The following is a 17,195-nucleotide window of genomic DNA, read 5'->3' on the forward strand; positions in this document are numbered from 1 at the left end:
GCGGCCCGGGGGCCCCTGCCGGCCGGTTGTGGGTGATCAGAGCCCTGGGAGCGTGGCCCGGGGGCCCCTGCCGGCCGGTTGTGGGTGATCAGAGCCCTGGGAGCGCGGCCCGGGGGCCCCTGCCGGCCGGTTGTGGGTGATCAGAGCCCTGGGAGCGCGGCCCGGGGGCCCTGCCGGCCGGTTGTGGGTGATCAGAGCCCTGGGAGCGCGACCCGGGGGCCCCTGCCGGCCGGTTGTGGGTGATCAGAGCCCTGGGAGCGCGGCCCGGGGGCCCTGCCGGCCGGTTGTGGGTGATCAGAGCCCTGGGAGCGCGGCCCGGGGGCCCCTGCCGGCCGGTTGTGGGTGATCAGAGCCCTGGGAGCGCGGCCCGGGGGCCCCTGCCGGCCGGTTGTGGGTGATCAGAGCCCTGGGAGCGCGGCCCGGGGGCCCCTGCCGGCCGGTTGTGGGCTATCAGAGCCCTGGGAGCGTGGCCCGGGGGCCCCTGCCGGCCGGTTGTGGGCTATCAGAGCCCTGGGAGCGCAGCCCGGGGGCCCCTGCCGGCCAGTTGTGGGTGATCAGAGCCCTGGGAGCATGGCCCGGGGACCCCTGCCGGCCGGTTGTGGGTGATCAGAGCCCTGGGAGCGCGGCCCGGGGGCCCCTGCCGGCTAGTTGTGGGTGATCAGAGCCCTGGGAGCGCGGCCCGGGGGCCCTGCCGGCCGGTTGTGGGTGATCAGAGCCCTGGGAGCGCGGCCCGGGGGCCCCTGCCGGCCGGTTGTGGGTGATCAGAGCCCTGGGAGCGCGGCCCGGGGGCCCCTGCCGGCCGGTTGTGGGTGATCAGAGCCCTGGGAGCGCGACCCGGGGGCCCCTGCCGGCCGGTTGTGGGTGATCAGAGCCCTGGTAGTGTGGCCAGGGGGCCCCTGCCGGCCGGTTGTGGGTGATCAGAGCCCTGGGAGCGCGGCCCGGGGGCCCCTGCCGGCCGGTTGTGGGTGATCAGAGCCCTGGGAGCGTGGCCCGGGGGCCCCTGCCGGCCGGTTGTGGGTGATCAGAGCCCTGGGAGCGTGGCCCGGGGGCCCCTGCCGGCCGGTTGTGGGTGATCAGAGCCCTGGGAGCGTGGCCCGGGGGCCCCTGTCGGCCGGTTGTGGGTGATCAGAGCCCTGGGAGCGCGGCCCGGGGGCCCCTGCCGGCTAGTTGTGGGTGATCAGAGCCCTGGGAGTGCGGCCCGGGGGCCCTGCCGGCCGGTTGTGGGTGATCAGAGCCCTGGGAGCGTGGCCCGGGGGCCCCTGTCGGCCGGTTGTGGGTGATCAGAGCCCTGGGAGCGCGGCCCGGGGGCCCCTGCCGGCTAGTTGTGGGTGATCAGAGCCCTGGGAGTGTGGCCCAGGGGCCCCTGCCGGCCGGTTGTGGGCGATCAGAGCCCTTCCCAGGCAGACTGGACTCTGGCGAGACGCCCGTGGTCTGGCCGCTCTGGGGCGGGAGGCAGGTCCGTAGGGCTGTGCCAGTGGCCACGTGGGGGAGGTCACAAGTCTGTCCGTTCCACTGCTGGCCCCATTGCTCCTCCTGCTCTGGCGCTGGCTAGCCCCGTCCGTCTGTCTGTCCCTCAGGTGTCCCACAATGGACGTGCTTGGGGGGGCCCCCTCGTTCCTGGCCTGCCCCCGCCCTTCCAGAGTGCCGAGCGGAGCTGACGCTGTCCTGCGGTGCCAGGTCGTGGGTGACTCGCAGCCCAGCGTGGTCTGGGAGGACAGGCTCCCGCTCGCGCCGCCCAGCCGGCTCCAGGCGGAGGCGGAGGGGAGCGTGTGCAGCCTGTCCCTTTCCCACCGGAAGGCCAGGAACGCCGTCGGGGAGACCTGCGCGGAGGCCACGCTCACGGCGGATGGGGCGCTGCTGCAGCAGGCGGGAGACCCCGAAGACGCGCCCCCCCTCTTTCTGAGCAAGCCGGCGTCGCGGCAGGTCTGCCGGGGGGAGGACGTGGGGTTCGCCTGCAGGCTCTCGGGGCACCCGTGCCCCACGCTGCGCTGGGAGAAGGACGGCCGCCAGCTGCCGGAGCTCTTCGAGAGCAGCCGCTTCTCCCTGGGGAGGGAGCCGGACGGCTGGCATTTCCTGAAGCTCTTTGGTGCCCGGCCCCCGGACGGGGGGGTCTATGTGTGCCGGGCCCAGAACCGCGCCGGGGAGGCTCTGGCAGCCGCTGTGCTCCTGGTTGAGCCGGCGGCTCGGGGGCTGCCCCTGAGCCAGGGCGGGAAGCAGCTGGAGCCGCGCGGACGGGACCACGGGCAGCCGGCCCGGGCGAACGGCGCCCCCCAGGCCAAGGCGTTCGCGGTGAGCGAGGGGAAGCACGCCAAGTTCCGCTGCTACGTGACGGGCAAGCCCAAGCCCGAGGTGCTGTGGCAGAAGGACGGGCAGGCGGTTGCGCCAGGCAGGCGGCATCTGGTCTACGAGGACAGGGAGGGCTACTTCACCCTGAAAGTGCTGTACTGCAAGGCGGGGGACCAGGGGCTGTACGTCTGCACTGCCTCCAACGCGGCCGGCCAGACCCTCAGCGCCGTGCAGCTCCGGGTCCGAGGTAGGCCCAGGGGCCCCCAGGAGTCGGGGCCAGCCTGTTCCTGCGGGGCTGCGGTGACCCGGGGCGCTGGGCTCGGGGGAGCGAAACGGGGTCCTCCTTGGCCCATGCGTACGCAACAGCGGGGGCCCTGGTGGTCTGGGGCAGGTGGTGGTGGAGGCTGTCATTGACCATCAATGGGCCAGAGCCCCGAGGGGGGTGTCTCCCTCCAGGAGAAGCCATGTGGCTCCATCGCCTCCTGGACAGGACCTGTGGGTCTGTGACCCCCGTGAGCTCCAGGCGGTGAGTTCCCCAGGCTGCCTTACAGCCCTTGGGGCAGCCCCCGCTGACAGCCCCCTCACCTGGCCCAGCCGGGAGCCCGCACGTCCCCCGCCCCTTGTTCCCACGCGGGGGGTGCAGGGGCCCACATCTCTGGGGCCTCAGTTGCTGGGCTGGATTTGCCAGTCTCCAAGGCTGCAGGGCAGGGCCCCCTCGCCCCAAGGAGGCAGCTGGAAGGGGGCTCAGGCCTCGGCTCTGGAAGGCGGATGCCGAGGAGAAGCCAGGCTGGCAGCCCCTAACGGGGACATGCTGAGCACTCGCTGGAGCCTGGCTGGGACCCGGCCGGGGCGTAGTGCCCTGGGGCATGGCAGTGAGTCTGCTGCCCGGGGGGCCCTGAGCCACCAGCACTGCCGGGCGGGGAGAACTCGCGGCACAGGGGTGCTCCCTGGAACCCCCCTCACCACGTCCCCCAAATCCCATCGGCCAAGCTGCAGTGACCTGGTCTTACGGCCAGCTCCCAGCCAGCCCTTCCTGCCTGGCCCCCCCACGCCTCCGCCGTGCAGCACCAAGCCCCAGGCTGCTAGGACACCAGAGAAACGCGACGGAAGCGCCCAGCGCTGCCCGGCCCAGGCGGGGGCCATGTCGCTCCGTGGGGGTTTGTCAGCCCCGAGCATCCCTTTCTGCTGCCCTCCTTCCCCGGTGCAGACCGGCCTGGCGCTCGCATGACGGGCACGTTGCTGAGCCGCTGGGCTCAGGGCCAGGGGCCTGGCGCTGCCCAGGCGGGCAGGGATGGGTCAGGCCCCTCACCGCACGGGCAGGACGGGCCGCCCTTGGACGAGGCCTGGATGGCGAATTGTCTTTCCCAGCACGGCCCACACGGACGGAGACCCAGACCCGGCCTCCTCTGGGACTTCCATGGCCGCAGCCTCCCTGCGGGACTCCTTTCCCAGGGCAGCTCAGAGGGGCCCAGGGCGTTCCGAGCCGCCTCGGCCGTCCCCTCCCCGCCCAGCAGCCCCGACGGCTCGACAGGGCCTGGGGCACCCTCGGCCGTCCCCTCCCCGCCCAGCAGCCCCGACGGCTCGACAGGGCCTGGGGCACCCTCGGCCGTCCCCTCCCCGCCCAGCAGCCGCAGCAGCTCGGCAGGGCCTGGGGCACCCTCGGCCGTCCCCTCCCCGCCCAGCAGCCCCGACGGCTCGACAGGGGCTGGGGCACCCTCGGCCGTCCCCTCCCCGCCCAGCAGCCCCGACGGCTCGGCAGGGGCTGGGGCACCCTCGGCCGTCCCCTCCCCGCCCAGCTGCCCCGACGGCTCGGCAGGGGCTGGGGCACCCTCGGCCGTCCCCTCCCCGCCCAGCAGCCCCGACGGCCCGACAGGGGCTGGGGCACCCTCGGCCGTCCCCTCCCCGCCCAGCAGCCACGACGGCTCAGCAGGGCCTGGGGCACTCTCGGCCGTCCCCTCCCCGCCCAGCAGCCCAGACGGCTCAGCAGGGGCTGGGGCAGTTGAAGAGCTGATAGCCGGGTGCCGAGTGCCGATCATACCAAGTGCTGCCCACTGTCGCCTGCCACCTCTTAAAATAGCCGCTGGGACCTGCAAGCGCTCGCTGCCCCTCCCTGGAGCAGGCAGCTAATCCAGGGGTCGGGGGCTGGCCAGAGCCTGCCCGCCCAGCCCAGCCCCCGCTTGCTGGCCCCTGAGGGCTCTGTGCTCAGCCGTGGGCAGGATGTGGCCCCGTGGCCAGGCCACGTGTGGTGGCCGCCCGCAGGCCGGGTGCGTGAGCGTGGGTGCGGGGTGGCCCTGGCCCCGCTCTCTGCAGCCCCCGTCTCTCTCTCGTGCTGGGCCCCAGAGCCCCGGGTGCGGTTCCAGGTGCACCTGGTGGACGTGGAGGTGCAGGAGCGCCAGGATGCCGTGCTGGAGTGCCAGGTGCCCCTGGAGACCATCCCCACGGCCTGGTACCTGGAGGACACGCAGCTGCAGCCCAGCCCCAAGTACGTGATGGAGGAGCAGGGCCCGGTGCGGCGCCTGACCATCCGCGACGCCCGCACTGACGACGACGGCGTCTACCTCTGCCGGATGCAGCAGCAGGGACGCAGCATCGCCGAGCTCTCGGTCCGAGGTGAGAGCCGGGCCCGGGGCGCAGAGCCTGGGCAGGGGGCCCTGGAGACAGGCCCCGCCCTTCCCCACTGCGTGCGCAGCCCGCCTCCCCTCGGCTTCCTCCTGCCTCCCCTGCCCTGTGCATGGCACCCGGCCTCCCCCCAGCCCTTCCTGAACCCGCATTTCACCTGCATTTCACCCAGCCCCCTTGTCCCTGTGACGGGCCGGGCCGGGTCTGGGCACAGCTGAGGGCGTCCGCACAGAACGAATTGCTCAAAACTCAGGGCTCCCTACAGCCCCAGACTGGAGACCTTCCCAAACAGGCCACAAACCAGCCACACCGAGCGCTCCAGCGGCCTGCCTGGCCAGCCAGAAGCCTCCCGAGCAACACCCCTCAGACACCCCAGCTCTCCCTGTGCCCCAATCAGCCCCGGCCTAACACAGCTGAGAGGTTATAGGACCCATCTCACCCACCCCAAACGGGTTCTCCAGCCCCAAGGAACCAGCCACAGGTCCCAGGTCAATTTACACTCTGGACCTCACCCACAAATGACGCTGGGCCAAACCTTTAGAATCTACAATCTAAGGTTTATTATTAAAAGAAAGAAAAGCAGGAGAGTGAGGTTGTTAAAGGATAGTACATGACATGCAGCGAATCTCCCAGTTCTCGGTGCAGGCTCTAGCAGAGATGTTACAGCTGCTGGCTTAAAAGTCTCTGGTTACATCCCATGTCAGGACGGGTCCACGGTTCTTCCCGGCTCCTTGTTCCCTGCAAGGCTGCCTCTGGGATTGGGAGCAAAGCTGTAGACAAAAACTGGAGGATGCCACATGGCACTTCTATAGCTCCTTGGTCTCTTCCAAGCTGGAGCGTCACATGGTCAGCGCCAGGCCTTAAACTTCACTCCCCAGCTGTGTCTTTGCCATTTAGATCTATTGTCCCTGGAGCCTCGCTCATCAGCATGGGCTGAGCGTTCCTGGCCCGTTGCTCTGCCACAGACAGGGACACTTCCAGCATCCGCACAGCGTGCGTGTGTCTAACTCCACACACAGACATCGGACAAGCACATGAAGAGCACACGCAGAATCCGGAGAGCAGAAGCTTTTGTTTGACACCTCCGTGCCCTGCCCCAGCTCCCAGCTCGTCCACTCTGCCCCCTCATGCCCCGCTCCAGCCTGCCCACCCTGCCCCCTCTCCTCTCCTCATACCAGCCCCATTCCTGACACCTGGGTCCTGGTGTCCCGAGCTGCCCCCTCACGTGGCCCCCCCTGCCAGGGGTGATCGTGAAGCGGCTGCCGCGGAAGCTGGACGTCATGGAGGGGGAGAACGCTGCCTTCTGCGTGGAGACGCGGGACGCTGTGGAGGGGCCCTGCTGGCGCCACAATGGGCTGCAGCTGCAGGAGGCGCCCTGCACCGTGCTGAAGAGCTTCGGCAAAACCCACCTGCTGGTCCTGGTGCACGTGAGCCGGGAGGACGCCGGAGTCGTCTCCTTCGCCGTGGGGGAGGCACAGACGTCAGCCCAGCTCCGCGTCAAGTGTGAGCGCCCCTCGCGGCGGGACCGTGGGCCTTCAGGCTGGGGCAGGGCTCCCTCTGCGCCCGGCTGGACTGGAGCCAGCCCCGCCCAGCCCCCGCGGGCAGCAGGGACCTTGGGGCAGGGGTTCGCCTGCTTGGGAATGGCTGGGCGTGTCGCCGGCCCGGTGCCCGGCTGGGCGTGTTGCCGGCCCGGTGCCCGGCTGGGCGTGTCGCCGGCCCGGTGCCCGGCTGGCTCCCTATGGCTGCAGCCACCTCCTGACTGCAGGGACATCTGGGTACAAGCAGGGGCCTGGGGTAGTGGCCTTAGATCTGGTGACAGCTGGGAACCCAGCATGAAGCTCCCATGGTGATGCACGAGGGTGAGTGTAAGCCACACACCTAGGCTATGTCTACACTGGCGGCTTCTTGTGCAAGAACATCGTGCGCAAGGGATAGAATCATAGAATCATAGAATAATAGGACTGGAAGGGACCTCAAGAGGTCATCGAGTCCAGCCCCCTGCCCTCAAGGCAGGACCAAGCTCCGTCTACACCATCCCTGACAGATGTCTATCCAACCTGTTCTTAAATATCTCCAGAGAGGGAGATTCCACCACCTCCCTTGGCAATTTATTCCAATATTTGACCACCCTGACAGTTAGGACTTTTTTCCTAATGTCCAATCTAAACCTCCCCTGCTGCACTTTAAGCCCATTACTCCTTGTCCTGTCCTCAGAAACCAAGAGGAACAAATTTTCTCCTTCCTCCTTGTGACACCCTTTTAGATATTTGAAAACCGCTATCATGTCCCCCCTTAATCTTCTTTTTTCCAAACTAAACAAGCCCAGTTCATGAAGCCTGGCTTCATAGGTCATGTTCTCTAGACCTTTCATCATTCTTGTCGCTCTTCTCTGTACAACTCTTCTCTGTATCTTGTGCAAGAACACGTCCACACTGCCTGTGCGAGCTGTGCTTTTGCGCAAGAGCTCCCATGGCCGTGTGGACGGTCTCTTGCACAAGAAAGCTCTGGTGGCCATTTTAGCCAGAGGGCTCTCTTGTGCAAGAAATCCCTGCCGAGCGGCCACACTGCCCTCTTGTGCAAGAGCTCCTGCGAAGAGAGCTCACACCTGTTAGAAAAGAGCGTAGCTCTTGTGCAAGGAGCCCTCTCTTCCCACGCCGGACTGGAAAGTTCCTTGTGCAAGAGCGGGCGGGCAGTGTGGACGCTCTGCGGATTCTTGCGCAAGAAGCCGTGAGTGTGGACACGGCCCTCGTGTGGTTCACTTTCCCATGCCGTGGCACCTAGACCACAGCAACAGAGACCTCTACAGCAGGGGCTGGGAGCCAGCTGGCGTTTTGCTCAGAGGGTCGAGGCTTCTACACTAAGCTCCAGAGGCCCCAGGTTCAAATCTGCCCAGTGGCAGTTAGGTGAGCACCAGCCCTCAGGCAGACGGGTACAAACCAGGGCACAAACCCCGTGGGGGTGGCAAGCTCGCAGTTCACCAACCTCCTGCACCTGGTGCAAACTCCTCTGGCGCTTTCCCACCTCCATCCAGTCCCAGCCTGACCCCGGCCCTGTGGGCGGAGCTCTGCGACAGGCCCCTCCCACCGTGTCCCAGCCTGGCCCTGTGGGCGGAGCTCTGTGACAGGCCCCTCCTACCGCATCCCAGCCCGGCCCTGTGGGCGGAGCTCTGCGACAGGCCCCTCCTACCGCATCCCAGCCCTGCCCCGGGGGCGGAGCTCTGCGACAGGCCCCTCCTACCGCATCCCAGCCTTGCCCTGGGGGCGGAGCTCTGCGACAGGCCCCTCCCACCGTGTCCCAGCCCGGCCCTGGGGGCGGAGCTCTGTGACAGGCCCCTCCTACCGCATCCCAGCCCTGCCCTGGGGGCGGAGCTCTGCGACAGGCCCCTCCTACCGCATCCCAGCCCTGCCCCGGGGGCGGAACTCTGTGACAAGCCCCTCCCACCACATTCCAGCCCTGCCCCGGGGGCGGAGCTCTGCGACAGGCCCCTCCCACCCAGCATTCAGCTCCCTCTTGTCCTGAAGGATGGTCGTGCGGGCTGGGCTCTTGTGCTGCAGGCCCTGACTCTCAGGGAGCTGTCCGAGACCATCCAGTACAGCTGGGTCGTGCGCTCTCGCGGGCAAACCCCCTCTTCCGAGGAGCTGGAGTGGGAGGAGGGGGTGCAAAGCCCCCGTGGCCGGCAGTGCCGGTGCTGAGGGGCTGCCAGAGTGGGCTGGGCTTGGCCGTTGACGCCGCCGGGTGTTGGATGTGAGGCGGTTGGTGAGACGGGCCGGCCGGTTCTTGCCTTTGTCCAGGCCGAGGGGAACCGCGTCACCCGGGCACGTGATGGCCAGTTCCACGCACTCTGCCGCTGGTGCCGAGACCCTCTGGGGAAGAGGGGCTGCCGTCCAGTCCAGGCCCGAGTGCCCAGGCCAGCCCCTGAGACGTACGGGGGAGCTGTGGGTTGGCCTCCGAGGTGCCACGCTTGCTTGTGGCCTCCCCTTCTGCGCAGGGTCCCAACGCTCGCTGCACCCAGAGCACGTGGCTATCGCTGGGGCAGGACTATTGGTGCCCACGTGCCCAGGCCCTGAGCGGGTGCCCCCGGCGGGAAAGCGTGGCCCCACTGCCAGCCGGCCCCTGAACTGGGGAACAGGCCCCACAGCCCCCGCGGGGGAGGCCCTGCCTGGCCAGCCCCCACCCTGGCTGAGCATCTCGGGCAGGGCGGTAACTGGCGGTGGGTCTGCATTAGGTGCCAAGCGTGTCCCGCCGAGCGCGCCCGTGGCTGCCGAGATGAGCACTGCCCGCAGCAATGCCGCCCTCCTGACGTGGTGCCCTGGGCCTGGCGCGCACCGAAGCCCCCCCAGCAGCTACGTGCTGGAGCGGCAGGAGGCCAGCGCGGCCGAGTGGGTGCAGTGCCTGACCACGGACCTGGCGAGCATGGTGGAGGTGCTGGGGGACAGCGTGCCCGCCGAGGCCGACTACTGCTTCCGCATCTGCGCCGTCAACAAGTACGGGAGGAGCAGGCCCGTGGAGTTCCCTGGCTCCGTGCACCTCGGTACGCCCCGCAGCCTCTGGGCAGTGACCGCGCAGAGCGGGGCCGCGGGGCCCGTCCCCGTGCTCACCCGACGTGCAGCCGCCCCCCGAAGGGCCCCTGCCCGCTGCCCTCCCCGGCTGAGGCCCTGCCGTCTCTAGTCCCTGTAGCTTGCGTGCGGAGAGGCCTGCAGGACGTGCAGGTGCAGGCCGGCCAGGACGCCTGCTTCTCCCTGGAGCTCTCGGCTGCGGTGGCGGGGACCTGGCTGCTGGACGGGGCGAGGCTGGAGGAGACGGGGGCCGGCCAGCGCTACACCGCAAAGCAGAGCGGGACCGAGCACTCCCTGCTGCTCCGCGGGGTGCGGCTGGCCGAGAGCGGGGCCCAGGTCGGCTTCGTGGCCAGCGGGGTGCGGAGCGTGGCCACTCTGCAGGTGCAAGGTGAGGAGCGAGCCGCACAGACACGGGAGACAAGCCGGTAGCTTCGGCCAGGGCCCAGCAACCCTGCCAGCCCAGGGCAGGGGGACCCCTTCCCCCAGCCCCCCCTGCTGGGCGATGGCAGCTGGGGAACGGGGCTCGTGCCCTGGGCTGGTCAGTTACCCCAAGGGGCCGGGCTCTGGATCCCTGTGAGTGCCAGAGCCAGCTCTTAGCACGTCCTCTGCGCTCTGGGGGCAGCACTGGCTGCGGGGGCTGCAGGGTCCAGGGGCCACACTAGGACCATGCAGAGAGCAGCTCCTGGCCTCGGGGAGCCTGGTGGGATTGCCTGGCCTGGCGGGAAGCACTGGGGGATGGGCTGGCCCGTGGGGGGGGCCTGGCGGGATGGGCTGGCCCGTGGGGGGGGCCTGGCGGGAAGCACTGGGGGATGGGCTGGCCCGTGGGGGGGGCCTGGCGGGATGGGCTGGGGGATGGGCTGGCCTGCGGGGGGGCCTGGCGGGATGGGCTGGCCTGTGGGGGGGGCCTGGCGGGATGGGCTGGCCCGCGGGGGGGCCTGGCGGGAAGCACTGGGGGATGGGCTGTCCCGCGGGGGGGCCTGGCGGGATGGGCTGGCCCGCGGGGGGGCCTGGCGGGATGGGCCGGCCCCCGTGGTAACCGACCGCCCTGCGTGGGACGGGAAGGGCCGTGGCTCCCCGTGGGGCAGACTCTCGCTACGCTGCTCAGGCCGAGTGCGAGGGGCCCGCTGGGCCGGGGCCTGGCTGCTCATCAGGGGCCCCGTGCTAGCGAGCGGTGACCCCCCGCGCTGAGGGATGGGCGGGGCCAGGAGGGTCCCAGCTGGCCCGGCCCCCCCCACCCCGCTGAGCCTCCCGTCTCCCCGCCCAGAGCCGCCGGTGCGGATCGTCAGCTCCAACGAGGCGGCGGCGCACGCCTACGTGTCCGGGGCGCGCGTGGTGCTGGCGTGCGAGCTGTCCCGCCCCGACGCCCCCGCCCACTGGTACAAGGACGGGCTGGAGGTGGAGGAGGGCGAGCGCCTGTGCCTGGAGCGGGAGGGGCCCCATCGCCGGCTCCTCATCCTCTCGGCCCGGCCGCAGGACACGGGGGAGTTCGTGTGCGACGCGGGCGGCGACTCCGTCTTCTACAGCGTCTCCGTCACAGGTGGGTGCGCCCGGCGCGGCCCAGGTGCTGCGGGTCCGTCGGCCTGTCCAGGGCTTTCCCCACACGCTCGGCTCCGTCGTCCTCCCTGCGTCGGCCCCTCCAGCTCCGGACCCTTCTCTGGCTCGGCCCCTCTGCGCGTTGTTCAGCCCTCCCCTCCCCCCCGACCCCCGCCTGCTTCCCAGCCAGACCCACGCGAGCCTGGGCCCCGAGCGCCCCTCCCGGCCCTGCGCTCCCAGCGCTGAGCTTCGTGGGGGGCTGGGTCCCGGCCTGGGCCTGCCCCTCTGCTCTGCTGGGGGCCGGCTGGGAGGGGCTTTGCGTGCTCGGTCTGCTTGGGGAACAGCGAGGGGAGGCCAGGCGGGGCCAGTGGCCCCCTGTGGGGCTGGGGGGACGCTGTGACGTGGCACCATGTGCCCCCTGCCCGCATGCTCTGGCATGGCGCGCTGGGGACTCCCGGCCGGCCGGTGGGCGGGAAGGATCCATGTGAGCAGGCGGGAGAGGGGGTCCCGGCCCGTCTCCCCCCTTTTCCTGCTCTAAGCCGCTTCTCTCCTCCTAGCCCCGCCGAGACTGACTCCCCACAGGCCCTGCACCCCCGCCTGCCCTTTGTCCCCCTCCCCTTCTGCAGTCAGACCCCTCCCCAGACAGGGTCGCAGCACCACACCCAGCCCAACACAGCAGAGTGCAGTGACCGCAGGACTGCAAGAGGGGGCGGCCACGTGCCCCCGTCGGCTCCCACGCCCGGCTCGCCTGTCCGGGCAGAGGCCACCCAGCGCCCTAGCCAGATGCCAAGGCCGGTGACCCAGCTGCAGCCTGTGCTCTGCCAGGGGGCAGGCGCTGCCCTTGCTCTCCTGTCGCTGGTGTGCAGCGGGGTGGGGCGGGGCAGGCTGGTCCCTGAGTGCCTACACCGTGGCTCCAACGCACTCTCAGGGTGATGACATTAGAGATGACAGTTTTCCAAGTCACAGTGTGCTGGGCCTGCTGTGACAGACACTGAGCTCACGACCTGCTACGTGCCAACAGGGTGAGTCCAAACCTATCACGTCGCTACCTGGTGCTTGAAAAGGGCCCATGACAGAAAACGGAAAACCATCGGGAGCCAAATCCTCTGGGAGAATTTAAACAGAACATGAGAATGGCCGGACGGCGTCAGAGCAAAGGCCCGTCCGGCCCAGTGTCCTGTCTGCCCACAGCGGCCAGCGCCAGGTGCCCCAGAGGGAAGGATCACAACAGGGAATCCCCATGTGATCCCTCCCCTGTCACCCATCTGAAGAGAAACAGAGGCTGGGGACACTATTCCTGCCCATCCTGGCTAATAGCCATTGATGGACCCAACCTCCATGAATCTATCTAGCTCTTTTTTGAGCCCTGTTAAAGTCCTGGCCTTCACCGCATCCTCAGGCGAGGAGTTCCACAGGTTGACTGTGCATTGAGTGAAGAAAAACTTCCTTTTGTTTGATTTAAACCTGCTGCCTGTTCATTTCATTTGGTGACTCTAGTTCTTGTATTGTGGGACTTGTTTAAGAACATGGCCGGTGTTTCTGTGATAGTTTTTATTAGATGATCGAGAAGGTCCAGTCCAGAAAGTCAGTGTGACGGACTGGGCCCGGTCTGGGCATGGCCGAGGGCGTCCGCTCAGGGCGAGTTGCTCAAACTCGGGGCTCCTTACAGCCCCAGACTGGAGACCTTCCCAAATAGGCCACAAACCAGTCCCACAGGGCGCTTCAGCTGCCTGCCTGGCCAGCCGGAAGCCTCATGATAAAAACCCCTCTGACACCCCAACTCTTCCTGTGCCCCAGTCAGCCCCGGGCCTGCACACAGGTGAGGGGTTATAGAACCCAAATCTCACCTACCCCCAATGGGTTCTTACAGTCCCAAGGAACCAGCCACAGGTCCCAGGTCAGTTTACACTCTGGACCTCACCCACAAGACCACGCTGAGCCAAACCTTTAGAATCTACAATTGAAAGGTTATTACTAAAGGAAAGAGAAGCCTGAGAGTGAGGTTGTTAAAGGATAGTACATGACATGTATCGAATCTCCCAGTTCTCGGTGCAGGCTCTAGCAGAGATGTTACAGCTGCTGGCTTAAGAGTCTCTGGTTACATCCCATGTCAGGACGGGTCCACGGTTCTTCCCGGCTCGTTGATCCCAGATGCAGCCTTGCAGGGACCAGGAGCTAAACTCAAGACCAGATGGAGGGTGCCACATGGCACTTATAGACCTCCCCTGGCATCTTCCTGGCCAGAGATGGTCACATGGTCCAACGACCTATCCCAGTGTCCCATGCTGGCAGCCCTTCAGTCCTGGCTGGTTTACAGGTATCAGTCCCAGTCCTGGCATCTAGCGCCTCATTGTCACCTCCTAATTAGTACAGCCGCTGGCTGAGCATTGCTGGCCCAGTGCTCTGCCACAGACGCAGAATTTTCCAGCATCCCCGCAGAGCCCATGTGTCTAACTCCACACACAGACGTCCTACAAGCACATGAATAGCACGTGCAGAATCAGTAGAGCAGAAGCTTTCACGTGCCGCTTCCCATGGCCCCTTTGTACCAACTTTCGGGGCAAACACCCTCTCCCAGATGCAACAGTGACCTGTCTGCTCCCCTTGAAATCCAGTAACGTGACAGTCAGCCGTGATGGTTAGAAAACCCAACAACCTGGCTTAGGGGATTGAAAGTAGTGATAACAATTACCTTGTGATTGGGGGGGGTCCACTCGTAGCCACTCCGCTTACTCTGGTTTTGCATTCCCTGGTTGCTTTGTTGTGCTGTGTGCGATTCCTGCTGTCCTATGTGACACAGTGACTCTGTGTGTGTGGGCAGGCGGTGCCCAGCGGGGGATGGGGTCTCTGGGGGAGGCCCATATGGAACAGCCCAAGCTGCCCTGACACCTGAGCTAGGTGGAGTATTCAGGCAGATGACACTTTGCTGGGGAATTTGAACAAAGTGGGAGACAGGGCAGCCCAGGGGCGGGGTGACCAGCTACTGGGAGTGGAAGTTAGTTTTTCAGCTGGCCGGGGGGGCCAGGGCAGGGACACAGAGCGTGGGTTCTGGGCCCCCCTCTTCCCAAGATGAGTTGTACTGCATACTCCTGGGTCTTATAAGAAGTTTGCGCTATGCTGGGTCTCTATGAACCAATAAACCTTGCTGGCTGAGAGTCACATCTGGCTGCAGATGGGGGTGCAGGACTTGGTGATACCTCCACGCTCTGTGACTTTGGCTGTATCTACAGTGTTGGGGTTTTTTTTGGAAAAAGGTACGCAAATTGCAAACCGCAACTTGCATACCTTTTTCCAATTCTTTTTTTGGAAGAGGCTTTTCTGACATTTGCCCCATCTACACAGCAAAATGAGGGCAAAATGAGGAAGACAAAGCTTCCGAAAGAGCGTGTCTGCTCTTTTGAAAAATTTTTTGGAAGAGCAGACATGTTCTCTAGAAGTGACGGAGTTTTTCTGGGATACTTCTGGTATACTGGAAAAGCTCTGGAGAGTAGACATAGCCATATATATACAAGCTAGGATTTGTAGAACATTGATAAGGGAAGCAACAGGACAAAAAGAAGAATCTATGACCAGCAGAATTAAGGAGAATAAGAGGGAGTTTTTACAAGTATATTAGGGTATGTCTACACTACCACCCTAGTTCGAACTAGGGTGGTTAATGTAGTCATTCGAAGTTGCAAATTAAGCCCGGGATTTAAATATCCTGGGCGTCATTTGCATCTTGCCAGGCGCCGCCATCTTTAAATCCCCGTTAGTGCGGACTCTGTGCCCGCGGCTACACGCGGCTACATGCGGCACGGAGTAGGTAGTTCGAATTAGGCTTTCTAATTAGAACTACTGTTACACCTCGTTCCATGAGATACCGGTAAACCTACCGTTCCACGAGGAGTAACGGTAGTTTGAATTAGCCTAATTCGAACTACCTCTCCGTGCCGCGTGTAGCCGTGGGGCACAGAGTCCGCACTAACGGGGATTTAAAGATGGCGGCGCCTGGCAAGATGCAAATGAAGCCCAGGATATTTAAAACCCAGGCTTCATTTGCAACTTCGGTTGCCTACATTAACCACCCTAGTTCGAACTAGGGTGGTAGTGTAGACATACCGTTAGGAACTGAGGGTATGTCTACACTACAGCACTAATACGAACTAACTTAATTCGAATTAGTTAATTCGAACTAAGCTAATTCGAACTAGTGCATCTAGACCTGAAAACTAGTTCGAATTAGCATTTTGCAAATTCGAACTAGCATGTCCACATTGAGTGGACCCTGAACCGGAGTTAAGGATGGCCGGAAGCAGTGCCGGCAGGGCATCAGGTTAGGACTTAGAGCGTGGAGCTGCTGTCTCAGGCTAGCCGAGGGCTGTGCTTGAAGGGACCCGACCCCCACCCCGGACAGACAGTTCTCAGGGTTCCTCGCTCATTTGTCTAACTCGATGAGGGACAGCAAAGCAGTCCTGTCTTGGAGTGCCCTGAGTGCCCACACTCGGCACATCACAGCACTCGGCCATCAGCCTGGCTGCACTTGCCGCAGGCTGCCATTCGCGGAGGGGGGTCAATCGGGGGGCTGTCAGGAGAGCTTCCACCCTGAGGAGCCCGCAGAGCCACCCCAGTCCTCCCCATCGGGGGCTCGTACCCCATTCCTCCCTCACCTCCTTCCACTTACCCCTCCCTAGCCCCCCTTCCTCATGTACAAAATGAAGGACACGTGTGTTCAAAAATAGAAACTCTCTTTATTGAACAAATCTCGGAGAGACTGGGAAAAGGAGGCGGGAGAGGGGAAGAGAGAGGGTGGGAGAGGGGAGAGCAACTAAAATGATCAGGGGTTTGGAACAGGTCCCATATGAAGAGAGACTGGTACTTTTCAGCTTAGAGAAGAGGAGATGGAGGGGGGATATGATAGAGGTCTATAAAATCATGAGTGGTGTGGAGAGGGTGCATAAAGAAAAGTTCTTCATTAGCTCCCATAATAGAAGGACTAGAGGACACCAAATGAAATGAATGGGTAGCAGGCTTCAAACTAATAACAGAAAGTTCTTCTTCACAAAGCAAATAGTCAACCTGTGGAACTCCTTGCTTCAGGAGGCTGTGAAGGCTAGAACTGTAACAGAGTTTAAAGAGAAGTGAGATAAAGTCATGGAGGTTGGGTCCATGGAGTGCTATTAGCCAGGGGGTAGAAATGGTGTCCCTGGCCTCTGTGGAAGGCTGGAGATGGATGGCACGAGACAAATGGCTTGGTCACTGTCTTCGGTCCATCCCCTCCAGGGTCCCTAGGGTTGGCCGCTGTCGGCAGACAGGCTACTGGGCTAGATGGACCTTTGGTCTGACCCAGGACGGCCATTGTAAGCTCAGGGCTCAGGGTTGGGGGTCTCACTGGACCCCCTTGATTTTCATGCACACCTGCTCCTGGGTGGCCAGGCTGGCAGCTCTCCTGCCCTCGACGGCCACTTTCCTGTGCCTAGTGCGGAGATCGTGGACGAGGTCCACGATGTTTGCACTAGAGCAGGCGGGCGCCCGCCTCTTGTGGACCCGGGCAGGCTCCCGGGAGCCGCCAGCCGGGTCCTGGGACGAGGCGGAGGGCTGGGTGGCAGTGGGTGGCTGGCCCGAGCCGTGCCAGGTGCAGGGTCTGCTGGCTGGGTGCTGGCAGGCTTGCACCTGGCACGGGCACCGTAGCCAGCCCGTGCCCCTTTAAGGGCTCCGGGGCCGGGAGGGGAGCAGAAGAGTTTCCCTGGTGGTGCCCAGAGTGGCCACCAGGGCAACCTGGGAAGGGCTAGCCTCCCACTAGTTCCAATTAAGTGGCTACATAGCCCTTAATTCGAACTGCTTAATTCGAACTAGGCTTAGTCCTCGTGGAATGAGGGTTACCTAGTTCGAACTAAGCTCTCCGCTAGTTCCAATTAAGGTCAAACTAGCGGTTCGCCTGTGTAGCTCCTATGAAAGTTAGTTTGAACTAACGGCTGTTAACAAGCCGCCTGTTATTTTGAAATCATGGGCGCACTATTTTGCCATCCCTGTAACCCTTGTTCCACGAGGGCTAAGGGATATCTGGAAATAGTGTGTTAGTTTGAAATTGGGTGCTGGAAGGACACACCAGATTTCAAACAAAGCTGTTTCAAAATCGAATCAAAATAAGAGACATCGTTTGTGTAGCACAATTCTTTCGAGTTTAGGGTGCTGTGTAGACGCCCCCTTAGGAAGCTGAAC

At 64.6% G+C, this 17,195-nt stretch overlaps 1 protein-coding gene across 3 annotated transcripts in view; it reads left to right on the forward strand.

Moving 5' to 3' along the window:
* The window catches only part of LOC142823518 (obscurin-like protein 1), a 45,250-nt gene that overhangs the window by 19,260 nt on the left and 8,795 nt on the right, over positions 1–17,195 (forward strand). For 2 of the 3 annotated variants that reach the window (XM_089779580.1, XM_089779582.1), the window contains exons 2-7: positions 1,578–2,533; positions 4,627–4,896; positions 6,148–6,408; positions 9,131–9,436; positions 9,574–9,849; positions 10,726–10,998. In XM_089779580.1, the coding sequence (XP_089635706.1) occupies positions 1,588–2,533; positions 4,627–4,896; positions 6,148–6,408; positions 9,131–9,436; positions 9,574–9,849; positions 10,726–10,998 (2,332 nt within the window). In that variant the 5' untranslated portion in view covers positions 1,578–1,587. The remainder of the gene's footprint in view (positions 1–1,577; positions 2,534–4,626; positions 4,897–6,147; positions 6,409–9,130; positions 9,437–9,573; positions 9,850–10,725; positions 10,999–17,195) is intronic. The other variant, XM_089779581.1, reaches the window with a different exon arrangement.

Source organism: Pelodiscus sinensis, chromosome 7 (assembly GCF_052426305.1).
Source record: "Pelodiscus sinensis isolate ZL-2025 chromosome 7, ASM5242630v1, whole genome shotgun sequence".
NCBI lineage: Eukaryota > Metazoa > Chordata > Testudines > Trionychidae > Pelodiscus > Pelodiscus sinensis.